The sequence below is a fragment of the Xenopus tropicalis genome, chromosome 5 (assembly GCF_000004195.4).
Source record: "Xenopus tropicalis strain Nigerian chromosome 5, UCB_Xtro_10.0, whole genome shotgun sequence".
NCBI lineage: Eukaryota > Metazoa > Chordata > Amphibia > Anura > Pipidae > Xenopus > Xenopus tropicalis.
Window position 1 is genome coordinate 36270486 of NC_030681.2, and position 26489 is coordinate 36296974.

At 39.2% G+C, this 26489-nt stretch overlaps 1 protein-coding gene across 1 annotated transcript in view; it reads right to left on the reverse strand.

Moving 5' to 3' along the window:
* The window catches only part of xrn2 (5'-3' exoribonuclease 2), a 59193-nt gene that overhangs the window by 9019 nt on the left and 23685 nt on the right, over positions 1-26489 (reverse strand). The window contains exons 9-26 of the mRNA XM_002939433.5: positions 24728-24885; positions 22563-22637; positions 22353-22486; positions 22209-22266; positions 21215-21322; positions 18563-18607; positions 18344-18478; positions 17960-18048; positions 15615-15750; positions 13995-14102; positions 13465-13554; positions 11473-11545; positions 7142-7225; positions 6522-6619; positions 5059-5138; positions 3722-3778; positions 1529-1597; positions 1278-1409 (exon numbers count right to left, since the gene is read on the reverse strand). Coding sequence (XP_002939479.1) covers positions 1278-1409; positions 1529-1597; positions 3722-3778; positions 5059-5138; positions 6522-6619; positions 7142-7225; positions 11473-11545; positions 13465-13554; positions 13995-14102; positions 15615-15750; positions 17960-18048; positions 18344-18478; positions 18563-18607; positions 21215-21322; positions 22209-22266; positions 22353-22486; positions 22563-22637; positions 24728-24885 — 1729 coding nt within the window. The remainder of the gene's footprint in view (positions 1-1277; positions 1410-1528; positions 1598-3721; positions 3779-5058; positions 5139-6521; positions 6620-7141; positions 7226-11472; positions 11546-13464; positions 13555-13994; positions 14103-15614; positions 15751-17959; positions 18049-18343; positions 18479-18562; positions 18608-21214; positions 21323-22208; positions 22267-22352; positions 22487-22562; positions 22638-24727; positions 24886-26489) is intronic.

Here is a 26489-nt window from a genome sequence, read left to right on the forward strand (position 1 = left end):
GATCGGTATCTGGCCGATTTCAGGCCAGATATCGGTCAGGCCCGTCGTTAGTGCCCCTACACGGGCTGATTAGCTGCCGAAATGGTCTAAGGGACCGACATCGGCAGCTAGAATCGCCTTGTGTATGGCAACCTTAAGAAAGGATGTGCATCTGCCAACAACCCTCTAGTCTGGAAACCTAATAATGCAGCTGAAGACCTGAAAGAACTAAACCCTAAAAATCAATATGGCTAGAAATGCCATATTTTAAATAATAAAATGACTAGACTGGCTTAAAGTTTCAGCTTCTCTATATTAGTTATGATATAGGTCTTTACAGTTATCACAGTAGCTTCCTATCTTGGATGCTGTTAGAACTGTCTGGAACAGTGCACATGCTCAATGCGCTCTGCATAGCTGTTGAGAAGCTGAGCTTAGGGGTCGTTGCAAATTATCAAGCAGAAAATGAGATGACTGTCATATAAGCTGATTCTACAGGGTTAATTATTCAGTTCTGATGCAGTTGCCCTGGTTTCAGATCTGCCATTTATTGTGAATCTGAATGAAATACTAATCAGCCTTTTACCGTTACATTTATATTCTATTTATGCATTATATTGTGAGTAGGTCCCTAAGCTCAGTAACTGAAAGCAGCACAGAGCATATTCAGGGAATCAACAGAAAAGAAGATGGGGCTTTACTGGGCATCTGTGGAGGCACAGATCTTCCCTGCTAAAGGCTGGTTGCCTTGGGGTGGTACAGAAGCCCAAAACATAATGTACAACATTTTTGCCCTACCTCTTTATTTAGGCTTTAGTTCTCCTTTAGGGCTCTGGCACACGGGGGAGATTAGTCGCCCGCGATAAAACTCCCTGTTCGCGGGCGACTAATCTCCCCGAGTTGCCTACCCCTGCCATCCCACCGGCGAACATGTAAGTCGCCGGCGGGATGGCAGACGCGGCGGGGCGATTTCCGGAAATCTGACTCCATTGCAGTGTTTCAAGAGTCAGAACAGAAAGAACAAACAACTGTTGTCAGTAGCAATTACATTTACAAATAACCTTAAAACCATTCAATAGAGACATTTTTTTTTTTTAAAGCCTGTGAAAGTTTCCTTTTTGTGCAATTGCCCTACATGCATATGAAAACACTGTCTTCCAGCTGTAATAATAGGATTATAGTAAAACCTCCTTTTGGCTGGGTCACCCTATTAACTACTGCTTTAAATTACCCACAGCAGGTCAGCCCCATCAGTCAATTCCAGATATCACTAACCATACAGATAAAGAACAACATACCCTAAAGTTCGGAAAGCTGAAGAATCTAGGTGAACTGGTTTTCTGTTCTGATTGAAGCCAAGCTGTGGTCTCCATGACCTGTCCTGATTTGACTTTTCCCAATCACCTGGCTTTAAGGTTGGAGCTGGCTTTCTACAGAAATAAAGAAGCCAGGTTACACAAGATATATTTTGCTTATCAAACTTATAAATTAGTTAAAAACAATCCAGACATAGACCCTTTAGATACAACGCTATAAAGCAAGTACTTACTTTGCACCTTGTAAAACTACTGCCTTAAAAATGTAACCGTCTTCATACTCTGGATCTTCAAATTTGATGCTAGAAAAAAAAAATAAAAAAGGAATGTAGTCTGTAACAAAGTTTAGACTACTGCCATAATGCCCTACGCTCCTAAAAACTTCCAGATATGCCTGCACCCGAGCCATTGTATTGGCCCTGATGCAGGCACATGGAGCAAATTTCAGTGTGGAACTGCACACTCAGGCACTTTTGTGGTGAAATCCGCTCCATATGACTACATCCAGGCTGATGCAATGGCTCCAGGTGCAGGCATATCAAGAAGTAGGAGGATTCTAAGCTTGCGTTTATCCGCAGGCCGAAAATCTGCCACATGCGGCAGTAGCCTTAGATTTTTATCCATTACTTGCCATAGTGTTTGACAGGAAATGAACAGCCTAAAGCAGAGGCGGCAGTGACAGAGGGAACTCTGCTCATAAATGATCATACAGGCATTTCTAAGCGATGGCCTACATGTCATATCTGCTGTAGGCTTTAATTTCCCCACAGAACCATATGTGGTAACAGTTACAATGACCTATGTTAACATCCAAAAGGTTTTCTTTCAAGCAGTTGTGTTGTTGAAGCAAAAGCTGTGCAGTGTGCTTATTGTTATGTCAGCAAGAAAATGTTAGCTGTTACTAAAATGCTCACCTAGTAAGTTACAAATATAATATTCAATAAACAGAAAATACCTAAATGCGAGGGAGCATGCCACAAAAATTAATGCAAACCACGGCAAATTAAAAAAAATAGTGTATAAAAATGGCACAGACTAAGAATCGATTTATTTAACTGAATATAGGAAATATTCATTTTCTGGCAAAGACTGGTTCTTCAAATAATGCCACGTTAAGTTTAGATGAAGCCACAAAAATGTATATCTTTTTATGTCCGTATCACATTCAGTCTTGCATGGTGTTCGAGCATATAAATCTATAATTGCATGCAATACCTCTGTATAAAACCAACTGCCTTGACAAGTTTTATAAAGTGTGGGGGTATTGGCTAGACTTGGATGATCACAGCTGAGGGAAGCCCCCAGCCCAGTTGTACTAATCATCTTGTTAATGTTTACATTTTTAAACTCAGTACATTTTCACTTCTCGTTCCCAAAGGAAAAACATCTGTCATCACCCAAAAACACTCCATAAAAGGTACTTGTGCCAACACCGCATTACACAGAAACCTTCTCAAATCTGAATATCCCCTAGAAATAATACTCTGTACTAATTAAATGCACATTATCTAGTTTATTGTTGACTTTTTTTTCCCTCAAAACTGTACACTAAACATTGACTGCTCTTGTAGCACTGTAACCATAACTTCATCTCAAACAGAATTGTGAAAAAAAATCTAATTGCATAACTGCAAGTTTGATGTGAGTAGCTTTCTTATTATAGAAGGCAGTTATGTCAGAACATGCATATGGGTCCCATAGATGCATGCACAATTAAAAAGGTTACTAAAGCTTAGTGATCCTTTAAAATGTTAAAAGATCCAGCCAGGGCCGCCATAAGAAACTCGGGGGCCCCACACAGGTTATTTATATTGGGCCCCCCATGAGGACAAGTATGCAGTACCCAAATTTTGGCCACACCCCTTGTGTGTGCAATATAAACAGCTGATGTATAATAAGCAGCTTACATAGAGTTCCATTGATCAATGTGCTAATAAATCATTCAGTTTATTGGGAGTCATTTGGAGTTTGCCTTAAGTTTAACCCCTTCCCACCTACCTACATCAATTTTCACATTAGTTATGTAAACTGCATAAGTTTAGTGGCCCCAATTCATTCATTGGTTCATTGGGGGCAGTGGGATTTACCTTCAGTTGTTTAATGTATTGGTGATGAGTGGAGTTTGCCCCTGCCTGCCCCTTCCCTGAATTGTCCTTTGCTTGTACGCAAGTTACCTAAGTTTCTAGGCAAGTTAAGTCAGTTTCTTAGGATTATAAGGCAACTTTTATGAAAGTTACGTAAATAGGGTAAGTTTTAACGTAACCTTATGCATAAATTGTGCAATTTACATATCTTTCGTGACAAGCCCGGGGCCCCCTTCCGAAGATGATTTTCACAGGGCCCTGAACAACAGTAACCCCTCTCCCCCCCTGATGGCAGCCCTGGATCCAGCTATATAAGGTAAACAGAAAGAAAAATACACTTACCTTATAGCAAAATTTTGAGACAGATCCCGTAACAAAGGGACTGGAGACTCAATAATCCTGAAAAAGGCAGGAAAGCAAAAATAAAAGATAATAAAATAATAGCAATAGCAGGGTTGGACCTCCCAGCATTCTGCTTACTTCTGTCAGTACACATTATTTTGGCAAGCCTTTATGTTATGTTTTAGACAGATTCTGTTCTATAAAATATTAAAACCATATATTCAGCATAAATGTATGTCTTTTCTGTGTAATGTTACCCTGAAGTCAGGCATAGGAACTGCTTTAAATGGAAATTATTATATAACAAAGGGATTGGAAAATAGCTTGTGGTGAACAGCAGTACTTTTATACAGCTGGTGTACCTGAGCAGAGGAAAAAATCCTATAAGAGTAAAAATGGCCAGACCCTCTTATGGAGCTCAGTGCACTGTGTTCTATAGAAGTACACACACTACTCTGTACATGGCCAGTTGCATCACTGCAAAGACTAAAACTAACAGAAATATTGTGCCAGTAAGAGGAAAATTGAATATTCCCAATGGGCTGCTGTACTACTAAGCATGAAAAACAATACATGCCAAGCACCATATCTATCTGGATTGTTAATTTCATATTAACATTCAATATCTAGTAATTGTTTAATTTCAGTTCTAATTTAGATCAACAACCGCCTCTTAAGGTGGCCATACACGTGGCGATCTGACGATGTTTCGTACGACCATCGGTCGCACGAAACATCGTAAGATCCGCCACACACCATTCAGGGCTGAATCGGCAGGTAAGGAGGTAGAAACAATAGGATTTCTACCTCCTTCTGCTGATTCAGCTCTGAAGGGAGAATTTTGGTCAGGCGCCTTCTATGGCGCCCGATCAAAATTTTCAAACTGGTCCGATCGGCGAGTCATCCGATATCAGCAGCTTCCTGCGATATCGGTCGACTCGCCGACATGCCATACACGCACCGATTATCGTACGAAACGAGGTTTCGTACGATAATATCGGTGTGTGTATGGCCACCTTTAAGCCAGCAGCCTTTAGATAATCTTTTGTGACCCAGCAAAGCTTGAGCCCATTAGCTAATAAGGAGTCCTCCACTGCCCAAAGCTTTGATCACAATTATTTGTATCAGTTTTTCTGTACATCACACAACATTCCTTATAAAACCAGTATCTTCCATGCAAAGTAACAAACTCCCTTTCCTCATCTACCCTCTGAGATAAAGTTGGTTGACTGAGCAAAGCTAATCACTTATTGGTTAGGGGTTAACACCAAGGTGCAAATCTCCCAGCGTTGATAAATCCCCAGACTATTTACAGCAAAAATTAAATCTTGTCTTACTTGTTAGGGAGAATAGGGTCTTCTTCTAACTGAACCTTTCCTTGGATACCATGGCACAATTCAGGAGGTATTTGAGTAGCCTGTAATAGCAGATTTGCTGTTAGCACAAAGTTAGCACAAAGTTTCTAAAAATGAAAATTAAAAACCTACATAAAGCAAACCAGAGCATGTTTTGTATCAAAGCTGAGAAAATGGAGTTAAAAGTGCTCAGTAAAATAAAATGACAGCAAACTTAAAAGCATATGCATCACACTGGGAATCGGAAATAAGCACTGACAAACTAATAATTAATGGCTAAATCTATGCTACATAGATTTAGTAAGAAAAACCCAACCAGACCATTTCCTGGAAACAAATATATATAACCAACCCGATGAATATGTACTTTGCATGAAATGTCTATTTAGGTCCACCTGTAAATATGTATATGACATACAATGCAAACAATGGAAATCATATGGGAAATGCCATTTTTTCCTCATGTCAGCAAGACATTTAAACAATTTACATATAATTACTTACAAAACACCCTCATATATGAGAAACCGTTTACGTGTTCTCAACTCCAGAAACAGAAGGGGCCAATAGCAGATACTTTTTTTGGACCGAGGCATAAATATAACAAATTTGGTGTTTACTACACAACTGCAAAAAAAAAATTTATATAGCAGGCCTATTTATTCTTCTGTTTAATTCTGTTTAAAGACAAAACATGAGCAGTATTAAAATGTATCATGAAGAATGAAGGAAGCACGCTACCTAAATGCAGTTCCATGATCACATATAGAGGCCTTTCTCTAATTGAGATCTCCATTAAAGGGGTGGTTCACCTTTAAGTTAACATTTAGTATATTATAGAAAGGTTTGTCCTTAGCAACCTTTCAGTTCAGAATTTCATTTTTTATTTTCTATAGTTTTTGAATTATTTGTCTTTCTGTTCTACCTCATTCTAGCTTTCAGACCCCACTAGCCAAAAAGCTATTGAAGAGCTGCTGAACAAAAGGTTAAATAATTAAAAAACCACAAAGTAAAACATGAGAACCAACTGCAAATTGTCAGTCTATATCATACCAAAAGTTACTTTAAAAGTGAATTGCCCCTTTAAGTCTACTAAATTAAATATTATTTAAACCCAATAGGATTGTTCTGCCTGCAATATCTTAACTACAGAGAAAAAGGAAATCATGTTTAAAAATCTGAATTATTTGATTAAAATGGAGCCTACGGGAAATTACATTCCCCTTATTCAGAGCTTTTTGGATACTGGTATCTTCTGGTATCAGTGGAATGTACCAAGATGAAACATCTGCTGGGCATCAAGAGTATCAATGCAGCTAAGAACTGCCTATGACAGTCCCCTATATTTTCATTTAAGGTGACAAGAATGAGTATAATATGGACACATGCAGCTATAAAGAAAAAATGTCATATGTTGTAGGCCACTAGCATACAAGGTACCGTACCTCTGTGGTATTTGCCCTGTAAAGTTCATGTATGAAGTCATTTAAGGGATGGCTTTCTCCAACAAATATGCTATCTCCACCAAGACTATTTCTTCTTGCTAATAAAGAGGGCAGAAAAACATTTACTTAGGCAGCTGAAAAGTGTTTAATACAAGTTCATTAATTAATGAATTGAAGGCAACCTAGATCACTCAGGCGTATAATTCCTGCTTTTATAAAGCAATTTAACAACTTAATTATACTACTAACAGTCCCACTATTTGTAATTGTTTTGTCTACCTATTTTAATAAACTAGTAAAAAGGCTTTTCTGTGAAAACAGATCATTTAAGTCACACAAGAAACCTGCAAATGAGAGTTTAATTAACAAGTTTTAACACAGGGTTGTTCTATTCTACTTTGCAGTTGCCAAAGCTCCATTTTTACATCAAGGATCATTCAATTTACTTCAATTAAATCATCTATGAAGCAAAAGGTTACAAAATTGTTTAAAGGCAATCAATAGCAGCCATCCATTATATCGTGTTCATTTGCAGCCAAGCAGAGCATGAACGACAAGTACACTAATGCTAAAAACCTAAGTGATTACACAGACAACAAGGACAAATATCATCATTTTACTTTCATCAGGAGTGAGGTCAGGGTAAACCTCTTCCAAAGCAGCTCTCAGACGGCGTTCATCAACAAATGGCAACAGAGCAACACCTGAAGGGGAAAGGAAACAATCAATTAACCAGACAAGTGAAAAAGGAAATGAGAGCATAGCTTGGAAAAAAGCAGCAAATTTTCAAGCTATGGTGAAATGCTCCCATTAGGACAAAATACATAAGAATACTGAAATAAAAGTAATTACTACATTTTGAAAATGACATTCTCGCTTGTTTACACTGTAATTAACCCAATTCTGTCAGAGACAGAATTTAGTCATGACTACATTAGTATGTTATGGGTGCATGTGGTGTGACCTGGGGATTTAAATACATGGCTAAACAAAAATGGCATTGATTGCCATCCAGAAACAAGTGCATTGGAAGCCAGTAACTAATTAACTTTCAATGTACACGCTCCTCTTTGCCCATCAGCACCAGGGTGCCAGGGACCAGAAGATGGCAGCAAGCAAGCCCACTCATTTAAAAGGAACTAAAGTGAAAAAATTAAATCAGCCTAAAATATTGGGCATTATATGTGAATGTGCTTACCAGCAGCCTGCATCTTGGTGCTCTCCCCATGTTTGTCCAATACACATTCTCTCAAAACAGAATATTGTTTGTTAACAATATTATATTGTAAATATATAGTTTCCTTTGCTTTTAGAAAACGGCAACCTCAGGGCACATGTATGCGCAAATAAATGTGTCCAAGTCCTGAGCATGCGCGCTTAAAGTGTTGAATAGGGATGATGCTTGGGTCATGTGACCTGCCTGACCGTCTTTGCTCAGCTTTTCTGCCCTGCCTGACTTTTCTGCTTCTGACACATGCACATACAGTTACAGGCAGAAGGGAAAATGTCGTGCAGCAACTACATGGTTGTCACAAGCTCTGATATACACTGTTTTAAGAGGATGGGTAGTAACAATCATTTCGCTTACTCTGGTTTGTTTAGGTTTCTTTTTCCTTTAAAACACCTACAATATATTGTCTTTATTACAGAAAATGAAACCAAATCACTCCAAAATCAAGAATTATGTTCTAACAGGACTATGTGGCCTTGCCAATGTTATATAAATCAAAATGCTATTTACCGTCACTTACTGTTTACATAGGAAATAATTCACTCTACCATTTAAACTTTTATTCTCGAGCCAACAAATGTATTTTTCTTATTTGTAATCTTGGTGTGTAGTAGTGATGGCGTTGGAGCGGAAATATGATGTGATTGGAGTTGCTGAAACTTGGTTGAATGAGTCTCATGACTGGGCAGTTAATATTGGGGGTTATACATTGTTTCGGAGGGACAGGGGCAATAGAAAAGGAGGAGGAGTGTGTCTGTTCATTAAGCAGGAATTAAAAGCAAATATTAGGGAGGAAGTGATGGGGTTAACAGAGGGAGCTGAATCCTTATGGGTTGAGCTTCTCACAGATAGTAAGGAATCTACCAAACTAATTGTAGGGGTATGCTATAGACCCCCTAATGTAAGCGAAGAGGAGGAGGCCCAGCTCCTGTTGCAAATAGAAAAGGCTGCTAGTTTGGGGCAAGTGATAATAATGGGGGATTTTAATTACCCTGATATTGACTGGGGCAATAGTACTGCCAGGACAGTAAATGGGAACAAGTTTATAAACTTGCTGCATGACAACTTTATGTCACAAGTTGTTGAGGAGCCAACCAGGAACCATGCTATACTAGATCTAGTGATCTCTAATGACCCAGAACGTATAGCAAATGTGCAAGTGGTTGAACCCCTGGGTAATAGTGACCATAATGTTATTTCATTTAATGTTTGGTGCAGGAAACAAATTTACACGGGGGCAACAAAGACAATGAATTTTAAGAAGGCAAATTTTAGCTCCTTAAGGGCAGCGCTTCAGGGCATAGATTGGGGCATTATGTTTTCTGATAAAAATACAGAGCAGAAATGGTTGTCATTTAAAATGATATTAAATCATTACTGTTCTCAATTTATTCCATTAATAAGAAAAAATAGAAGTGTTAAGAATCACCCTATGTGGCTTAACTCTGAGGTAAAGAAGTTAATAGGGAGAAAAAGGAAAGCTTTTAAGAAATATAAGTCAGAGGGGACAGTAGCTGCGTTTAATGATTATAAAAACTATAACAAGTGTTGTAAAACAGCAATCCGGAAGGCAAAGATAGAAAATGAGGAGCGCATCGCGGCCGAGGCCAAGACTAACCCCAAAAAGTTTTTTAAGTATATTAATAGTAAAAAGATGCAGGTTGAGGGTGTGGCCCCATTGAGTTATAATAACAATATGGTTACAGCGGATACAGAAAAGGCAGATGTGCTTAACCAGTTCTTTTCTTCTGTGTATACAGTAGAGGAGCCAGTGGGACAAGTCCCACCCAATAGCTGCACTGTTGCCTCAGCTCCAACTACACAGTGGTTGGCACAGGATATGGTGCTTAAAGGGTTACACACGATAAATGTAAACAAGGCACCTGGGCCAGATGGAATACACCCTCGGGTACTGAGAGAGCTAGGGGCAGAATTGCAGTGGCCCTTGTTTCTGATATTCTCAGACTCTCTTTCATCAGGTATGGTACCTAGGGATTGGAAGAAGGCGAATGTCATTCCCATATTTAAAAAGGGAGTAAGATCTCAGCCTGGCAATTATAGGCCTGTAAGTTTGACATCCGTGGTGGGCAAGTTATTTGAAGGCTTGTTAAGGGATCACATTCAAAATTATGTAGTGGAGAATGCCATTATGAGCAGTAATCAGCATGGCTTTATGAAGGACAGGTCATGTCAGACCAATTTAATTGCTTTTTATGATGAGGTAAGTAAGAAGCTGGACAGTGGGGATGCAGTAGATATCATCTATTTGGATTTTGCCAAAGCATTTGATACCGTTCCCCACAAACGACTGCTTTCTAAGCTAAGGTCTATTGGTCTTAGTGAAGCCGTTTGCACATGGATAGAAAACTGGCTACAGGATTGGGTACAGAGGGTGGTTGTTAATGGTACATTCTCTACTTGGAATAAGGTCCTCAGTGGGGTCCCTCAGGGTTCTGTACTGGGTCCACTTTTGTTTAATTTGTTCATAAATGACTTAGGGGAGGGTATTATGAGTAATGTATCAGTGTTTGCAGATGACACAAAACTCTGCAGACCAGTCAATTCTATCCAGGATGTGACATCCCTGCAGCAGGATCTTGACCAACTGGCAATCTGGGCAGCTAAGTGGCAGATGAGATTTAATGTGGATAAATGTAAGGTCATGCACCTGGGATGTAAAAACATGCAAGCCCCGTATACCCTTAATGGGACTGCACTAGGCAAATCCATAATGGAGAAGGACCTTGGAGTCCTTGTAGATAATAAACTTGGCTGTAGCAAGCAATGCCAAGCAGCAGCTGCAAGGGCAAACAAGGTTTTGAGCTGTATTAAAAGGGGTATAGATTCACGGGAGGAGGGGGTTATTCTTCCCCTTTACAGAGCGCTGGTAAGGCCCCATCTAGAATATGCTGTTCAGTTTTGGTCTCCAGTGCTCAAACGGGACATTACTGAGTTAGAGAGGGTCCAGAGAAGGGCAACTAAGCTGGTAAAGGGTATGGAAAGTCTCAGTTATGAAGAAAGACTGGCCAAGTTGGGTCTGTTTACACTGGAGAAGAGGCGCTTAAGAGGTGACATGATAACTATGTATAAATATATAAAGGGATCATATAATAACCTTTCTAATGTTTTATTTACCAGTAGGTCCTTCCAACGGACACGAGGGCACCCACTCCGTTTAGAAGAAGGGAGGTTCCATTTAAACATTCGGAAAGGATTTTTTACAGTGAGAGCTGTGAGGTTCTGGAATTCCCTCCCCGAATCAGTCGTGCTGGCTGATACATTATATAACTTTAAGAAGGGGCTGGATGGATTCTTAGCAAGTGAGGGAATACAGGGTTATGGGAGATAGCTCTTAGTACTAGTTGAACCAGGGACTGGTCCGATTGCCATCTTGGAGTCAGGAAGGAATTTTTTCCCCTCTGTGGCAAATTAGAGAGGCTTCAGATGGGGTGTTTTTGCCTTCCTCTGGATCAACTAGTAGTTAGGCAGGTTATATATAGGCATTATGGTTGAACTTGATGGACGTATGTCTTTTTTCAACCCAACTTACTATGAATTTACTATGAATTTACTATGTGCAGGTCGAGAAATACCTGTACCTGACCCTAACCCGCCCGCTTCCAACCTGAACCCTACCCTTCATTTTATCTAGGCTAAATTCTATAAGAATGGACAAGAAATTTTAAATTTAACATTAGACAAATTGTATTTCTTAATTACCTTGCCAAGCAAACTTCTTTCCATTTAAATCAATAGCAAAGTCATCTGGATAGAAATCAATTATGCTGGAATCCTGCATTAATAAATTAAATGGAAATCAAAGTTAAAAAGGGACATAGTTAACAATTCAACTGAATAGCTATTGGCATATTTAAAAGCAAATAAAAGCTATATATTCTACATGGGCATTATAGCTCCTCTTCAACACTTAATTTAATAAGCACGTTTTGCCCTGAACATATAGGTTTGGCCTTTTTTTTTTTCTTCAAGAAATTTCTTGCTGTAAACAAATCTCAAACTGAAGGTCAAGTCACATTCTACTTCCTGCCTGTACAATCAAAGTAAATCAGTACTGAGCAACATGCAGGTTGACCAGACACTTATGGAACCTGTGGGTTGGGTGGATTTGTGTTGAAACCATTGCTAGTTTGGGTTGGTTGCAGGTCACACAGGGGAAGTACACTCCTCTGTAGTAATGTGTGGGTTGACCTGAAACTTGTGAAAGCAATGGGAGCGGGTTTGGGTTGAAATTTGAGCGACCAATGGGGTTTTGGGTTGGATGCGGGTCAGACTGGGGAAAGTACACTCCATTGCTGTCTTGGAACCACAGCAGAGCATACAACCCCTCTAAATACTATCGCTCTGTCCAGCATCTACAGATAAAACAATTGCTGTGGCAGCAGTCCTATTTTATATCAAAAAGGTATTTATCTACTACATGTGTGTAGAGATCCATGAATCTTACAAAAGCTAAATTTTTATAATCTATGACAGCATCGGACGCAAACACACTTTAGTTATACTGTAAAATTCAATTCATACCAAAAATTACAGGAGGCTCAGCACAAGAAAGTCTGAAATTAATTACCGATTACAGTTATAATGTGGTAAAAACAAATTCTAACAACTGACACGGGAAAACAAAGCAGCTAACAAGGTTTTCTGAATTATCACTATTTAACATAAAAGAGCCATGAATATCCTGTAAATTATATCCTTATAAACAGTAATTTCTGTCACATGGAAAAAAGGTAAGGAGGGGGGAATGGCTGACAGACTCTGGGGTCGGGAAAGGACTGATTTGAGTCTTGAATTACATGAACTTACATGGTTTAATTCAAACAGTGGAATCAGGTACAATCTGTATGCACTTTAACATGAGCCCAGCTGGTTGGGAAGGCACTCAGCACTGTAGGATAGGAACCAATCAGCAGCTAGGCTGACCTGATAAGGAACTTGTAGCCTGTCTTTGCTTGTGTGACTGCAGGGCTGTGATTGGCTATTCCCCCTACTGTGCTTCAGACAGGCATTGTCAGGACACACCCACACCTTATTTAAAGAATAAGTAAACTTTTTTTATTCTATGAGTAAAATTACTCTAAACAGCCCCCAGAATTACTTACCTTTGTCCCAGCATTCTCTCTGACCTGTTTCCTCAGTCAGAAGGTATTCGTTGCTTCCTTGTGCAGAGTGAAGCCCCGCCCCCACTTCCTGTTCAGGTCTCTCATCAAAAAAAAAAAACCCAAAAAAAAACAGCTAATGCACAGACTGGCTCCTGCTGCCTCCAGGCATGCGCAGAAGGCTCTCCACTCCGACAACCTTGTCGAATTGAAAAGAGAACTGAACAGGAAGTGGAGGTGGGGCTTCACTCTGCACAAGGAAGCAGCCAAAAAGAATACCTTCTGACTGAGGAAACAGGTCAGAGAGCATGCTGGGACAAAAGGTAAGTAATTCTGGAGGCTGTTTAGAGTAGTTTTACTCATAGAAAAAAAAAGAGGTTTACTTATTCTTTAAAACTCAGACAGGGACCATAGCAGATCTATAGGGCCATTTTTACAGATAGGAATCTCTAGCCCAATGTGAAACCAGCACCATATATTATTCATGAACGCATCTTTGAGGGTTGCCAACAATATGCAAAAATCATTTTTTTGGTGGAGCCGTCTTTTACAGAGTAACACATCGAACATTTAAATAGAGTAGAATGCTTACGGGATCATTCATAAGCCTTCTCCATGACTCTGGTAGAAAGTTACCACTAGCTGCTGGAAACACTCCCATAAGTTGTTCAAGTGGTTTAAACTGAAAAGAAAAAAAAAATGCTGTTCATGAATGCAGCATTATTTGGAAAGTATCAATAGCATCATCAGTACCCAACTAAATTTTATTGGCAGGGACCACAAATCAAACAAATGGTCTGAGGACAATAAAAAACCATAATCACTTGTTACACTTGCTGCTGTACAACCAGTACTGCTGCTATTAGGTGAATTTTTTTTTTTTTTTTTTAACTTTGTCATGTCTGGCGGCTTTTGGTGCACTATGTCCCCAATGATATAAGGGCCAGTGAATTCAAACCTCCTTACAGAAATATTTGAAGTCGTCACTGAGGTGATGTATAATAGTAAATGATTATGTATCTATATCTTTCTTTATATAGTACAACAGTATGGAGAACAAAATAGATGACTCAGGCAGAATTAGCAAGGAGGGTGAAGTAATTTAAAACATGGCTCACTTACCGGTTTTGTGCCCTTTTCAAACTCTTTGAAAAGGCATGAAATGTTTTCGAAGTCAGAGGCAAAAGGAGCATAATGAAATGGAAAGAACCACTTCCAAGAAGCACAGCCCTATTAACAAAAGATTAAAAATGAAAGGGAATTAATGGGAAAAAACAAGATTATTTTAAGATGATTTGTCCAGCACAAAATGTATTACTGTATGATATAGTGAAGCCACAGTTAACCAAAAGTCAGACTACTACATCAAATCTTAATCTAAGCCAGAGTATGCAGGTTATTGGTTCAAACCAGTTGGTTGCCTCCTCAAAGTAGAGTAGCAAATTTAAGCAATTCAAACAGCATAAGGCAGGACCAATCCACACACAAAACACTTTGAAATATTGGGCAGGGTAATATTTTGTTAATGTCTACCTAGATGTTAAAGGTAGGAGAGCAAATCCAGAATCATTATGTAGAACTTTGAATCATGTTTGATCTACAGCAGTGCTGTCCAACTTCTGTGGTACTGAGGGCCGGAATTTTTCCGACCTACGTGGTGGAGGGCCGATAATGGAAGCCAGTTTTGACTACTCCCCTTTTGAAACCACACCCACTTGAAACCACACCCATGTTATCACATGACCATACCCATATTAATGGTTGTAGTACAGCAAAAACCTGCCATACTCTGCCTGCCCTACCCTGCCTGTGTGTGCCATACTCTGCCTTCCCTACCCTGCCTGTGTGTGCCATACTTTCACTGTGTTTGCCATTCTTGGCTGGTTTGTGCCATACTTGGCCTGTGTGCCATACTCTGCCTTCCCTACCCTGCCTGTGTGTGCCATACTCTGCTTGCCCTATGATGCCTGTGTGTATGGCACACACAGACAGCCTACAGTGACACAATGCTGGCACTGCTCCTACAGTCTGCACAATAACTATATATTAAAAAACTTTTTAATTGCAGTACTACCTCAGTATATGTTCTTTTTGTAGTGTGCAGGGATTATTTGTGGGTTTCTACTGCTCCTGAGGTGTGAACAGGGGAACAATATGGGTGATTACAGCCTGATCCTGAGGTGTGAACACTGCAGGGGGTGAACAATGCAGAGATTAAAAGGTGTGAACAACACAGGGGATTACATATTTAAACAATACAGCCTGATTACAGCCTGAATCTGAGGTGAGAACCATGCAGGGGGCCAGTTAATCACAGTACTGATAGCATTTAAAGCTTACACAAGAGTAAGCCATCAAAGCAGCCAGACAGGGGGGGGCCACACAGAGGGGGGTCGCGGGCCGCAGCCGCCAGTTTGACAGCACTGATCTACAGCATATAGAACCTGCTGTTGGCATTAACCTTGGTGCTACAAAACGACAAAATACTTTCCCGTTGCTATTAGTGCATTACATTTTTCTCAAGACAGATTATGCAGTTTCCCTTTACAGCTGAATCAGTTAAATCACTTTCACAAGCAAAATAAAATGTTCTATGGCTCAACCACAGCAGTATCACTCTGCAATGGGGCTAATGGCTGCACATAGGCTTTCTCCACAAATTGTTGCACTAGTGCGGTTTTCTTTGCTTCTTCACAGCTTCTTTGCTGTGAAGAAGGAAGCAGCAGAAGAACAACTAAGTACCTGGTAATAATATCTCAGAACCCAGCAAAGGCCTTCAACATACGACTGTACTACTTTGCGGCGAAACTTTTCATCACTTGCATCAACATCAAACTTGTTTTTGTAGTAGCGCTGTTTCCAGCCTTCTTCCCATAATCTGAAACAAAAAACACAAAAAAATGAAAGCATTAATATCAGCTTCAAAATAACTGCATCTGCACTGTTTAAGAAAAACAGAAAAAAAACAATTTGTAAATCAATTAACCTACTTGACATTGCAGTACACAATTTAAACCATTTACTTATAATGTACTGAACTGTATTAGAACAATGGGTAAACCACTAAACTTTTATCCATTATGAAATATAATTAATGTTTCATTTATTAGGGCCCTTGAATACCATCAATATAATAAAATTACATTTACACTTTCTGATTCATTCAATCTAAGACTTAGCGCCAGCAATTTTTGAAGGATTTAAGTCCTTTAGTTTTTGCCTAACTAAAGCCAAACCCTAAAATATATTTGCCTAAAAAGCACTGGACACTGAAGGTGACAAGTTTGTTTTTTTTTGATGATGGAAATTCTTAAATTTAAAAATGCAAATTAGGGTTTGGGATAGTATTCATCCAAATCTTTGGTGCAAGCATAGGTATTTAACCAAATCCAACACTGGATACACTGCATCCCTTCTGTCCAACCGTGCTTACACTACCCAAGTGTAGGAAGTACAACTTGTTAGTAGAGGAGATTCTTATTGCCCCATGTATCTAAGGCCTAGTTCAGCCGCCAACTTATTTCTAACTGAATGGGGGCTTTGGTTGTCACCACCAGCCATCAGTAAGCTAGACAGGTGAAGAAATTATCAGGGCTGTGGAGTCAGTAGATAAATTCTCCGACTCCTCAGTTTCTGATACGTCCGACTCCACCTCCTCTGTTTTTAATATGCTAATGTATTTTATACATTCATACAGTCAATGAAAAGCATGCTTCATGGTCACTCAACGTGTTCGTTTATGCACTGCGTGCATTGGGCTTTATTCTTATAGCAGAGAAGTAATTAATTATGACTGTTTGTGAATTGGGACATTTAAACTTGCTTTATTTTTTTTTTATTCCCATTTAAATTTAGTAGGAGTCGGTTCATTTTTTGCCGACTCCAGGTACCCAAAATTGCCCCCGACTCCGACTCCACAGCCCTGGAAATTATCCATGGCTAGTAGCTATCTGTTCTAGACGCAACATGTTGGCATGACCCTTTTGGCTTAGGCAAGAAACAGTAGCAGAAAGCACAGATGACTAAACAGATACTGACTAAACAGATCACTAAAACAGAACCTTTGGAATCTAGATTTAGCCTTTGGCTAAATCATAGGCAACATATCCAATACAGATAGTCCCTTCTCGCGGTCTCACTCAGAAAGAAACAAAGATGGCAACACTCTTCTGCAAGGGTTTGTGGTTTGCCATCCTTATATTAGAATATGTGATCAAAAAAACACATTGAACAAGACTGAACCTTAAGATTAAACAGTACAAAACTCAATATGGTCTAGCTTCATAATTTCAGGAAGGCAAACTCAAGCTATTAAGAGTAGATTTCACTAGATATCCTTTCAGGACTGCAGGACTGTTGAAAATTTAGTTATAAATATAATGCATTAAAAAAAATATATGCATTTTCTTCTGGTCAAGTAATTACTACTGTTGTGAACATGAATATTTTTATTATTTCTCAAATAATTATCTTGAAAATGGACAGCCAATATAAGCATTAAGCATATAAATGACAATGTGCTAATGCATTCACATATTTGCTTTACCAGTTGATTCAAACACATCTGAAAATAAACATTACAAATACATACACAATTAGACCATGATTCCCATCTAAATAGGACACCTGCACATTTTTTATTTTTAAAGTACGATTTTGCAGCATCCAGATCAAAGAAGCCGAATTGCTAAACAGATGCTCCATTCAGATCAGATAATGTGGCACACTTACATCAACTCAGGTTTGAGGGTTAAATATTCATCACTAAAAAAACTGGCATTCACATCACATAATCAAATCAAAAACACTGAATGTCTAGCCAATGCAGCCCTTAGTCTCAAAGGGAAAAGTGGCTTGAAGAAAGAAAGCCGGCATGCATACTAATCTAGATACTTGGATTTAACAGCTTTAGCTTACTCATCTCACTGGAATTTACTGAATATTGTAACCCTCCACATTAATTACTGATGGATAAAAAGATCACAGAAAATTATCCAAAGGCACTGCCATCATAAGCTAAATGGCATTAATTAGACTCAACCTATCTCAGCAATTTGCTAACAAAGTGTTTCACAAAATGGATTCACCTGATATTATCTTCCGGCTCGGGCTCACTGTCACTGCCTTCGGCTTTTCGTTTCTGCCCTGTATTCGGGGAGGCATTGTCTACCGAATGCTACAAAATGAAAAAAAAAGTCATGCAAAGAGCTTACTATCTTGTTAATCAAGCAGAATACCAAACTACACATACATGCTAAATAAGCATACATCCCATCTATTTAAAAATCTCTTAAACCAAGTCACTATGAATAACACTTTATTGCAAAACCTGTGTTTGATTTAAACCAGCAACAAGCAGATTTCTGCTCCCAGCTGCTACAAAACTACAACACTACAAGCTGTGGCTGTGAAACTTTAATATTTCTTCCTCATTGCATAGAATAAGATATTGATTCTTAAATTAGACTTACAGCATTCTGCATTCTCATTCTATAAGCTTCCTGTCGTGGATTGTTGATGGCTTCAGGCACAGAGCAGCTTCCCTGGCCAAGTGCGCGAGGGGCAAACTGGCCTGATGTGACGAAAGAAGGCTTTTGATGTTCTGCCTGGCCAGTTTAGAGAGGGTAAATGTACAAATTATTTAAAGAAAAATCAGACTCCTAGAAAAAATTGTGTTTACTTCAATATACCTTCATTCTCTTTTTCCTTTCTTTCTGTCGTCTTTTGAAGTGTTCCTGCAACACAGAAGTAACTTCAAATTAGTTTAAATCCTCCAAATTAAAATATATAAAAAAAAAAAAAAATCAAAGTTTCTTAAATGGAGACATTGGATAAATGGAAAAACCCTTGATTTTGTAGGCAATTATGAATAATATATGGTGCTGGTTTCACTTTGGGCTAAAATTGAATACTGTCTGCAAAAATGGCCACTTTATTAGAGCTCCCTATAGATCCTCTCAGGTGTCTGTCAGTGTTTCAAATGAAGACGGTCCCTAATGCCAGATGCTCTGTAGAGAGCCAATCACAGCCTTGCACTCACACAAGCAAAGACAGGCTTCAGTTCCCTATCAGGTCAGCCTAGCTGCTGATTGGTTCCTATCCCACAGTGCAGTGTGCTGAGTGCTGCCAAATCCCCCCTGCACATCCAGAGAATTTAGCAAGCAGGAAGTGGAACAGATGGGTTGGACTAGTAGGGTTTTGTATGTATGTATGTATGTATGTATGTATGTATGTATGTATGTATGTATGTATGTATGTATGTTGGTATGTATATCTTTATTGATAAAGCGCTACTTATGTACGCAACGCTGTACAGTAGAATACATTAATACAAACAGGGGATTATTAAGATAACAGATAAATACAAATAGACACAAGATAAATACAGTTGCAATAAGTTAAGAGTCCCTGCCCCGTAGAGCTTACAAAAACTAAGTATCTTTTTTTTGATAAAATTTTCCTGGTGTGCATCAGCATTTTTTACATATTTGCATTGTTTATCTGATTTGCACCCAGGTTGTTATCCCTATAAGTGTGTGCCTCAGCCTTTTTCTATATTATATATATATATATATATATATATATATATATATATATATATATATATATATATATATATATATATATATATATATATATATATATATATATATATATATATATATATACACACACACACACAGCTGTTTATGCTACTTTGAATATATGTTTTGATTTTTCACAAGAAATCCCGGAGTTGCTGGTCTTTTTTATACTATTGGAACCCTTTACCGAGCACCCGAGGTATGTTATGTAGCGGTGTGCCATCCTTTGTTTAATACCCTTTGTTTCTATCCTTGTCCTGGGTGCACGGTAAAAGGGTTTAAAGAGTTTTTTTCTATATATATAGAAAAAGGTCCAAAAAGGGACCGAAACGTCGGTTGTACATGCAATTATAATACACTAATATTTGTTTGAACCACAAGACCCTTGGTGCTGGTTGTGTTTGATTTGGTATCTATTTGGTATTCCGTGCACAGGGGCAGCTACATTGTAGCAACTTTCGGAGTGTGGTGCTGTCCTGTGGACTTATATATATATATATATATATATATAGGCATATGGGAAGGAGAACTGCAAGTGATAGCAGATACTACAGACTGTACAAATGCAATAGGAAAGTAGCTAATGGTGCTTTGATCACCACAAATTTCCCAATTGTACCACCATTGTATTGCATTTGCTGGTCAAGGGAAAACCATTTAACAGAAATATAATACTATTCTATGTATGTAAAGCAGTGCTGTCCAACTTCTGCAGTGCCGAGGGCTGGAATTTCTCTTGTATACATGGTGGAGGGCCGCTAATGGAAGCCAGTTTTGGCCACTCCCCTATTTTAAACCACACCCACTTCAAGCCACACCAATTTTATCACAATGGTCACTGCAGGGATATCAACCATCATTCATATGTTAAAGAATTATATTATGTCATATTAAGACACACCCTTTAATCCATATGCCTCCTCCTCCCCTGTGGATAGTACAGCAACCCCCAGCACATAATTACACATCTTAGGGACCATATAATGGCTATTTCCAACTGCTAACAAACTCCCAGAACAAACCCCTGCCAGGTTCACCTCCCACAGGCAGCATAGGGTAGGCAGAGTATGGCATACACAGGCAGCACTCTGCCTGTCCTTTGCTGCTGTGTGTGCCATACTCTGCCTGCCCTATGCTGCCTGTGGGTGCCATCCCCTGCCTGCCCTATGCTGCCTGTGGGTGCCATCCTCTGCCTGCTCTGCCATACCCTCCCTGCCCTATGCTGCCTATGTGCCATACTCTGCCTACCCTATGCTGCCTATACACAGGCAGTACATACAATGTCTGGGGTGTGAAGAGGTGAACAATGGGGGTGATTACAGCCTGAGGTGTGAACAATGCAGAGATTAATAGGTGTGAACAGTACAGGGGATTACATTATTAAACAATACAGGAGGATTACAGCCTGAATCTGAGGTGAGAAGCATGCAGAGGGCCAGTTAATCTCAGTACTGATGCCATTTAAATCTTACACAAAGGTAAGCCATCAAAGCAGCCAGACAGGTGGGGGGGCCACACAGAGGGGGGTAGAGGGCTGCATGCAGCCCGCCAGTTGGACAGCACTGATGTAAAGGAAATACACAAAGATGTAAAAATATGGGCAGTATCACTTTTTTTAAATTACACTTAAGCTTTCCCATCTATGTCTTGCAATGCATTGACCTCCACTTCACTGGGGGAATTCCATCTAACCACATACCATCAACAAACACACAACTGACATAAGCAGCAACAGAATACATCCAGAAATATACATACGTCATCTTCTTTCCTCTTTTTGAAAATGTTGTCTTCAACTTCCCCAACAGCCAACATAATCATCTGAACTCTTTCTAGGTTAACAAAGCCACTGTCCGTAAGATAGCCCTAAAATAATAAAAATATTAAATGTCAGTTTCACTCACAAGATATTAGTATGGCAACTTACATTTTTCCTTAATTTAAATCTGTCATTGACTTTATGGTAAAAGTAACCTGTCCATGAACGAGTCATTTTGATCTGCCATACATAATTTCATCCTTTTGGGCATATTAGTGGGCTAGAATATTTATTTAACTTATGTGAATTCAACACAAAGATTATTTGCTGCCATACACCAAAATCTGTGGTCACTACTTCCCACTGACATGAAAACCATCTGACACAGAGTACAGCCAGTTTGGCCTATAATACCCCAAAGGCCTAAATGTACCTGCTGCGTGAGGTGGTTGCCCATAAAGCCAATGGGAGGTGGTAAGGGTGGTTTTAGGCTCTCTGTCAACAGAGAAGCCACCTCTTGTTAAATTAGCCTTATGTCACAGACTTAAAATACAAAGTACACAATATGTTTTCTGAAATACTGTTATGGGAACTATTATGCAAAATGCATGGGACCAGGGTATTTTTTTTGTTGGAAACAAAATACATTAATAGAAAATTTCAGTTGGGTAATGATAAAATCTAACATGTCCAAATGACTAAACGACTGTTCGCCATGGTACGAAAATTATGAGGATGATAATTTGGAGCCCACCATATGGCCCGAATATTGTACGATTATAGCTTTGTGTGATTATATCACTGCATGTATGGCCAGCTTTATGTGCGCACAGAGCCTCTTAAGCAGTTGTGAAAAAAGAGCAAGTGACCAACTACCCCCAGAAAGCAATGTATTAAAAGTCTATCAAAATACATGCACCTCAGCCATTCAAGGTTAAAAATGGAATTCCTATTATAAGAGAGAAAAATACAAACAGGAAAAAAATGCCTCACCCCAGTTTTATGCACAACATTTTTGTAGATGTTAACAAGCCGATCGATAGCACCTTCCCTGGGAAAACAAAATCGAAAACATTTTGGTGACTTGCCTGCTACAGATTTCACAAAATAATTAGAAAAAAATGTCTTGAACTGTACCTGATTTCTAGAGATGGCAGATGTGGTAAAAAATCATTACCCACAAAGAAACACATGAAGACCCAATCATCAACGCTTCGCTCAAAGTCAAACTGGAAGGGCAAGCTAGCCATGGTGAGCTCTTTCTCCAAATACTAAAACAAAACCCATACTTGTTACTTACTACTTAGTCTTATTCATCCAGGGATCAAGAAATGTGACTGTGCATACCTCTCGCAATACATTGAGACGAATAAAAATGAACTCCTGTTCGCATCCTGGTGGAGTATCAGCAAATTCGTCATGCTACACAAAGAAAACACAAGTGTATTCATGAAAAGGCTTTCATGTCTATCACTAACAAATAGAACGATGAAACCTGCTTTTTAACTTGTAAAACTACACAATGAAAATAATTAGTGAGCTGGATCAGGCATCAAAATATACTGCACACTACAGAACCTATTCTTAACCTATCCATATCTATTTCTATCCTTATCTGATGCTTGAAAAAAAACTTGTCAGTTTTGTGAAACAAAAATGAAAAGAGACCTTAAAAGGACAAGATAAAGACACGTTACCTGAGGAGTATCAAAATGTAAGGGGACCCCCCCCAGTGGACATGTGCATACAAAGTATAAATTCCTTCTCCTTCAAACGAAAATTCCACCCAAACACAGTTTGAATATTGAAAGAAAAGCTACACACTTTTTCCCCATATACATTTATTGCAAAATGTCATTGATAATTTCAAATGTAATTGGAAAATCGGAAAATTGCTTGGAATTGCATTCTGTTTTATTGCATAAAAGACGGTTGTAGATAGATATTCTCTTTAAGGTGATTAACTATATATATTAGTTAAATTGTTCAGAGTGCTCTTCATTTATATTCATTTTTATTGTTTATTTTTTTTTACACTGCTATTATAAATTTGTAGCTGGAGCACTCCTTGCTGTTCTGCCAATGTTATTGTGTAGAAAAAGTAAGAACTGTGAAGAAAAGGGGCTTAGGTGAAGTCTACAAGGAGGGCTTCAATCAAATAAACAAGCCAAAAAACACAAAAATCAAAAACACTGCCTTAAGTGCACACTATAGCTGCATTAAGTTGGTGTTTCCATAAACTGTTTGTATTTCACTGGTTGGGCTGGTTTTAAGGACAAGTAAAAGCCATTATTTCAAGATTGGAGAATATAATAAGGTACCCCTTGCTGAATTAGGTCACTAGCTTATTTTTCAGAAATACCCTTCATATTAATCACTGCTCATCTGTTCAATTTTCTATGCCTCGGCTCCATTCCAGCCACCATTTTTGCCATTTCTACGTCACTGCTAATGTGTGATTATTTCCCCGTGAGAGTACTGCTCAGTACTGCTAGTGTTTCCAAAACAGATTCTGTCCGCATGAGCATATTGGAAATCGTAAGAATTGCGTTAAGGGATTTTTTTTATTTAGTCAGAAGTTTTCTGTAAAGTGCAGATTTGGTGCATGAAAACAATTGGAAAGTTGAGCGAATTAAGAGCACCATTATTTTAGGATATACAGGATTAAGGTATGCCTTTACATGAACCAGATTTTACATTTACTTTACTTGTCCTTTAACTAAAGCTCCTGTTGCAACAGTGGGCTACATTTCTTTTAGTGCTGTTATCCCTATAAACCAGTGGTTCTCAACCTGTGGGTCGGGACCCCTTTGGGGGTCGAACTACCCTTTCACAGGGGTCGCCTAAGACCATCGGAAAACACATATTTCCGATGGTCTTAGGGATAATTTTATGGTTGGGGGTCACCACAACATGAGAAACAGTATTAAAGGGTCGCGGCATTAGGAAGGTTGAGAACCACTGCTATTAACCAACAGGAAACCTGTTAAACCTTGCACTAGAAAAAACTGCCTAGTATGGCAAAGAGAATCATCAGCTAGCTTTTTCTCAGTTAATACACAATAGCCAATCTCTGTTTCTAGAAGGGCTCATTCTTCTGGCAAACAATATGCAAATTTTCATTTTTGTAATATAATAGCATTCTTTTCTTGATTTTTTTTTCAAGGCTGTTAATCTCCTTTTACAGATGTCTCTACTACGTAAGTCAGCTATCTTTTCTGGTTATTTCCCTAAAACTGCAAAAACAATGCTTTATTGAACTCTAGCAGGCCTAGAGGCTGCCTCGATTTACAGCAGCCGCTATATGTTTGGCCCGACATCTCAGTTTTAAGACAACATGTGAACCCAGTCTCCATTAAAAAGGTCTGAGGGTCTGCCCAGTAATGCCTGAAAACACAAAGGTGCTGGTGTATTAATGCTTGAGCCTCATAGCTCCCGGGAGACTTGAGCATTAATAAATCAGCCTAAATTTGAAGATTGGCATAATATTGTAATGGCTACATGAAGCTCACCTCTCCTTTCTTCTCCCTTGGCATTCCCTGACATTCCTTAATCTCATGGCCAAACTGGCCACACAGTCCACAAGGTTTAGGTTTGTTTGGTTTGAATTCTTCTCGGATGATTGTAAAATAAGGCTCATGAGTCGCAAGTCCTAACATTATAAGATCAGCTGGAAACAAAACACACAATTGTTAGATCAGTGACAAGAAAGACAGTTCGAGCATCATTTACAAACTCAATACTATAAAACTCTTTAAGAACACTGCAACATTACATGCATGATATTTATATTAGGGTGTGTGATTCACTCCATTTCATTCTGTGAAAGTATCAAATACACAAACTACATGCGCTTCCCCAAATTACTGTCTCTTAGCAGTCACATCAACTCCTTCAGGTTATTGGTGGTCAATAAGCGTTTCAATGTTCTTGCTCAATAATACTCTTCCCACAAAGGAGAAGGAAAGTTACAATCACTAGGGGGTGGCAAATGATAGACATCCCCCAGTGATCATAATCGCTTATCTGATACCCTGGTATTCCTGTTAGCAGAAAACTGCGCTGGGCTAGGGTTCATGCGACCAAGCAATCCTCTTCCTTCTCTTGTCATGTAGTACAGTGAAGGCCAACTTTCTTGTTAAAGTTCAGCTTTTCATTCTACTGCGCATGTGCAAGCGGCGCAAAGGCAAAAGAAGGAAGAGGAGCACTGACTCGTAGGTACCCTGGGCCGGTGTGGTATCAAGTAATTACTGGGGCACCCACCAGTGATTAGACCTTTCCTTCTTCAACTCCATTCAGAGCACCTCAAAGAGGTGCACATAAAAGCAAGTAAAAACCAATTGTATGGTGCCTCAGAAACCGGCAAAAAATCTCTCTGAATCTTACATACAATATTTGGAGGTAGACTCACACTTCTCCTCCTCAACGAAAATAATGGTCATGATCCGTTTCCTCCAGCACCACACACTGCTTTAAACATGTTGCTCGCTGCTTACCCTCTATGGCTTCTCACTGTAGTCAATTCACACACCTTATTGATGTGCTTCAAGAAAATAACCTGGGCAACAAATGCATTTCTTGAAGCCCATTTCACTTTATTAGGGACCTCTGATTAAGCGAAACAGGATTCACAAAATGTGTTAGGCTCATGAATCTATGGTGAAATGTAAGTCTGATTTTTATGTATCTGCATGTTTAAATAACACACTCCGTTGTTTCCTTAAAGGAGAAGGAAAGGCTAAGTCACTTGGGGGTGCCAAAATATTAGGCACCCCCCCCCCCAAGTGACTACCTTTTATCTCGGGCTGGTGCCCCTGTTAGAAGAAAACCGCACCAGCCCGGGGTACCAGCAGCGAGCGCTTCCTTCTTCCCCGTTTCTTCTGCTGCGAATTCCCTGGGCCGGTGCATGCACATTAGAGTGAAAAGTCGACTTTGTTGTTAAAGTTCGGCTTTTCACGCCAAGGCGGAAGGAAGTGCTGTTCTCTCTTAACAGGGGCACCAGCCCTGGGTAAAAGGTAAGTGATTTAAGTCACTTGGGGGTGCCTAACATTTTGGCACCCCCAAGTGACTTTGGCTTTCCTTCTCCTTTAAGCACATATCTGGGGTGTGTGAATTGACTGTAATAAGAACCCACAGAGGGAAGTTAACAAGCAGAAGGAACAACAGGGAACATAGCATTGAAAGTTTCTAAGCAAATTTTGGCAGGTTTATTTTTCCCATTTGTTTTATTTTTGTGTTTTTGAAGATGAGTTAAGTGGAGTTTAAACGGAACTC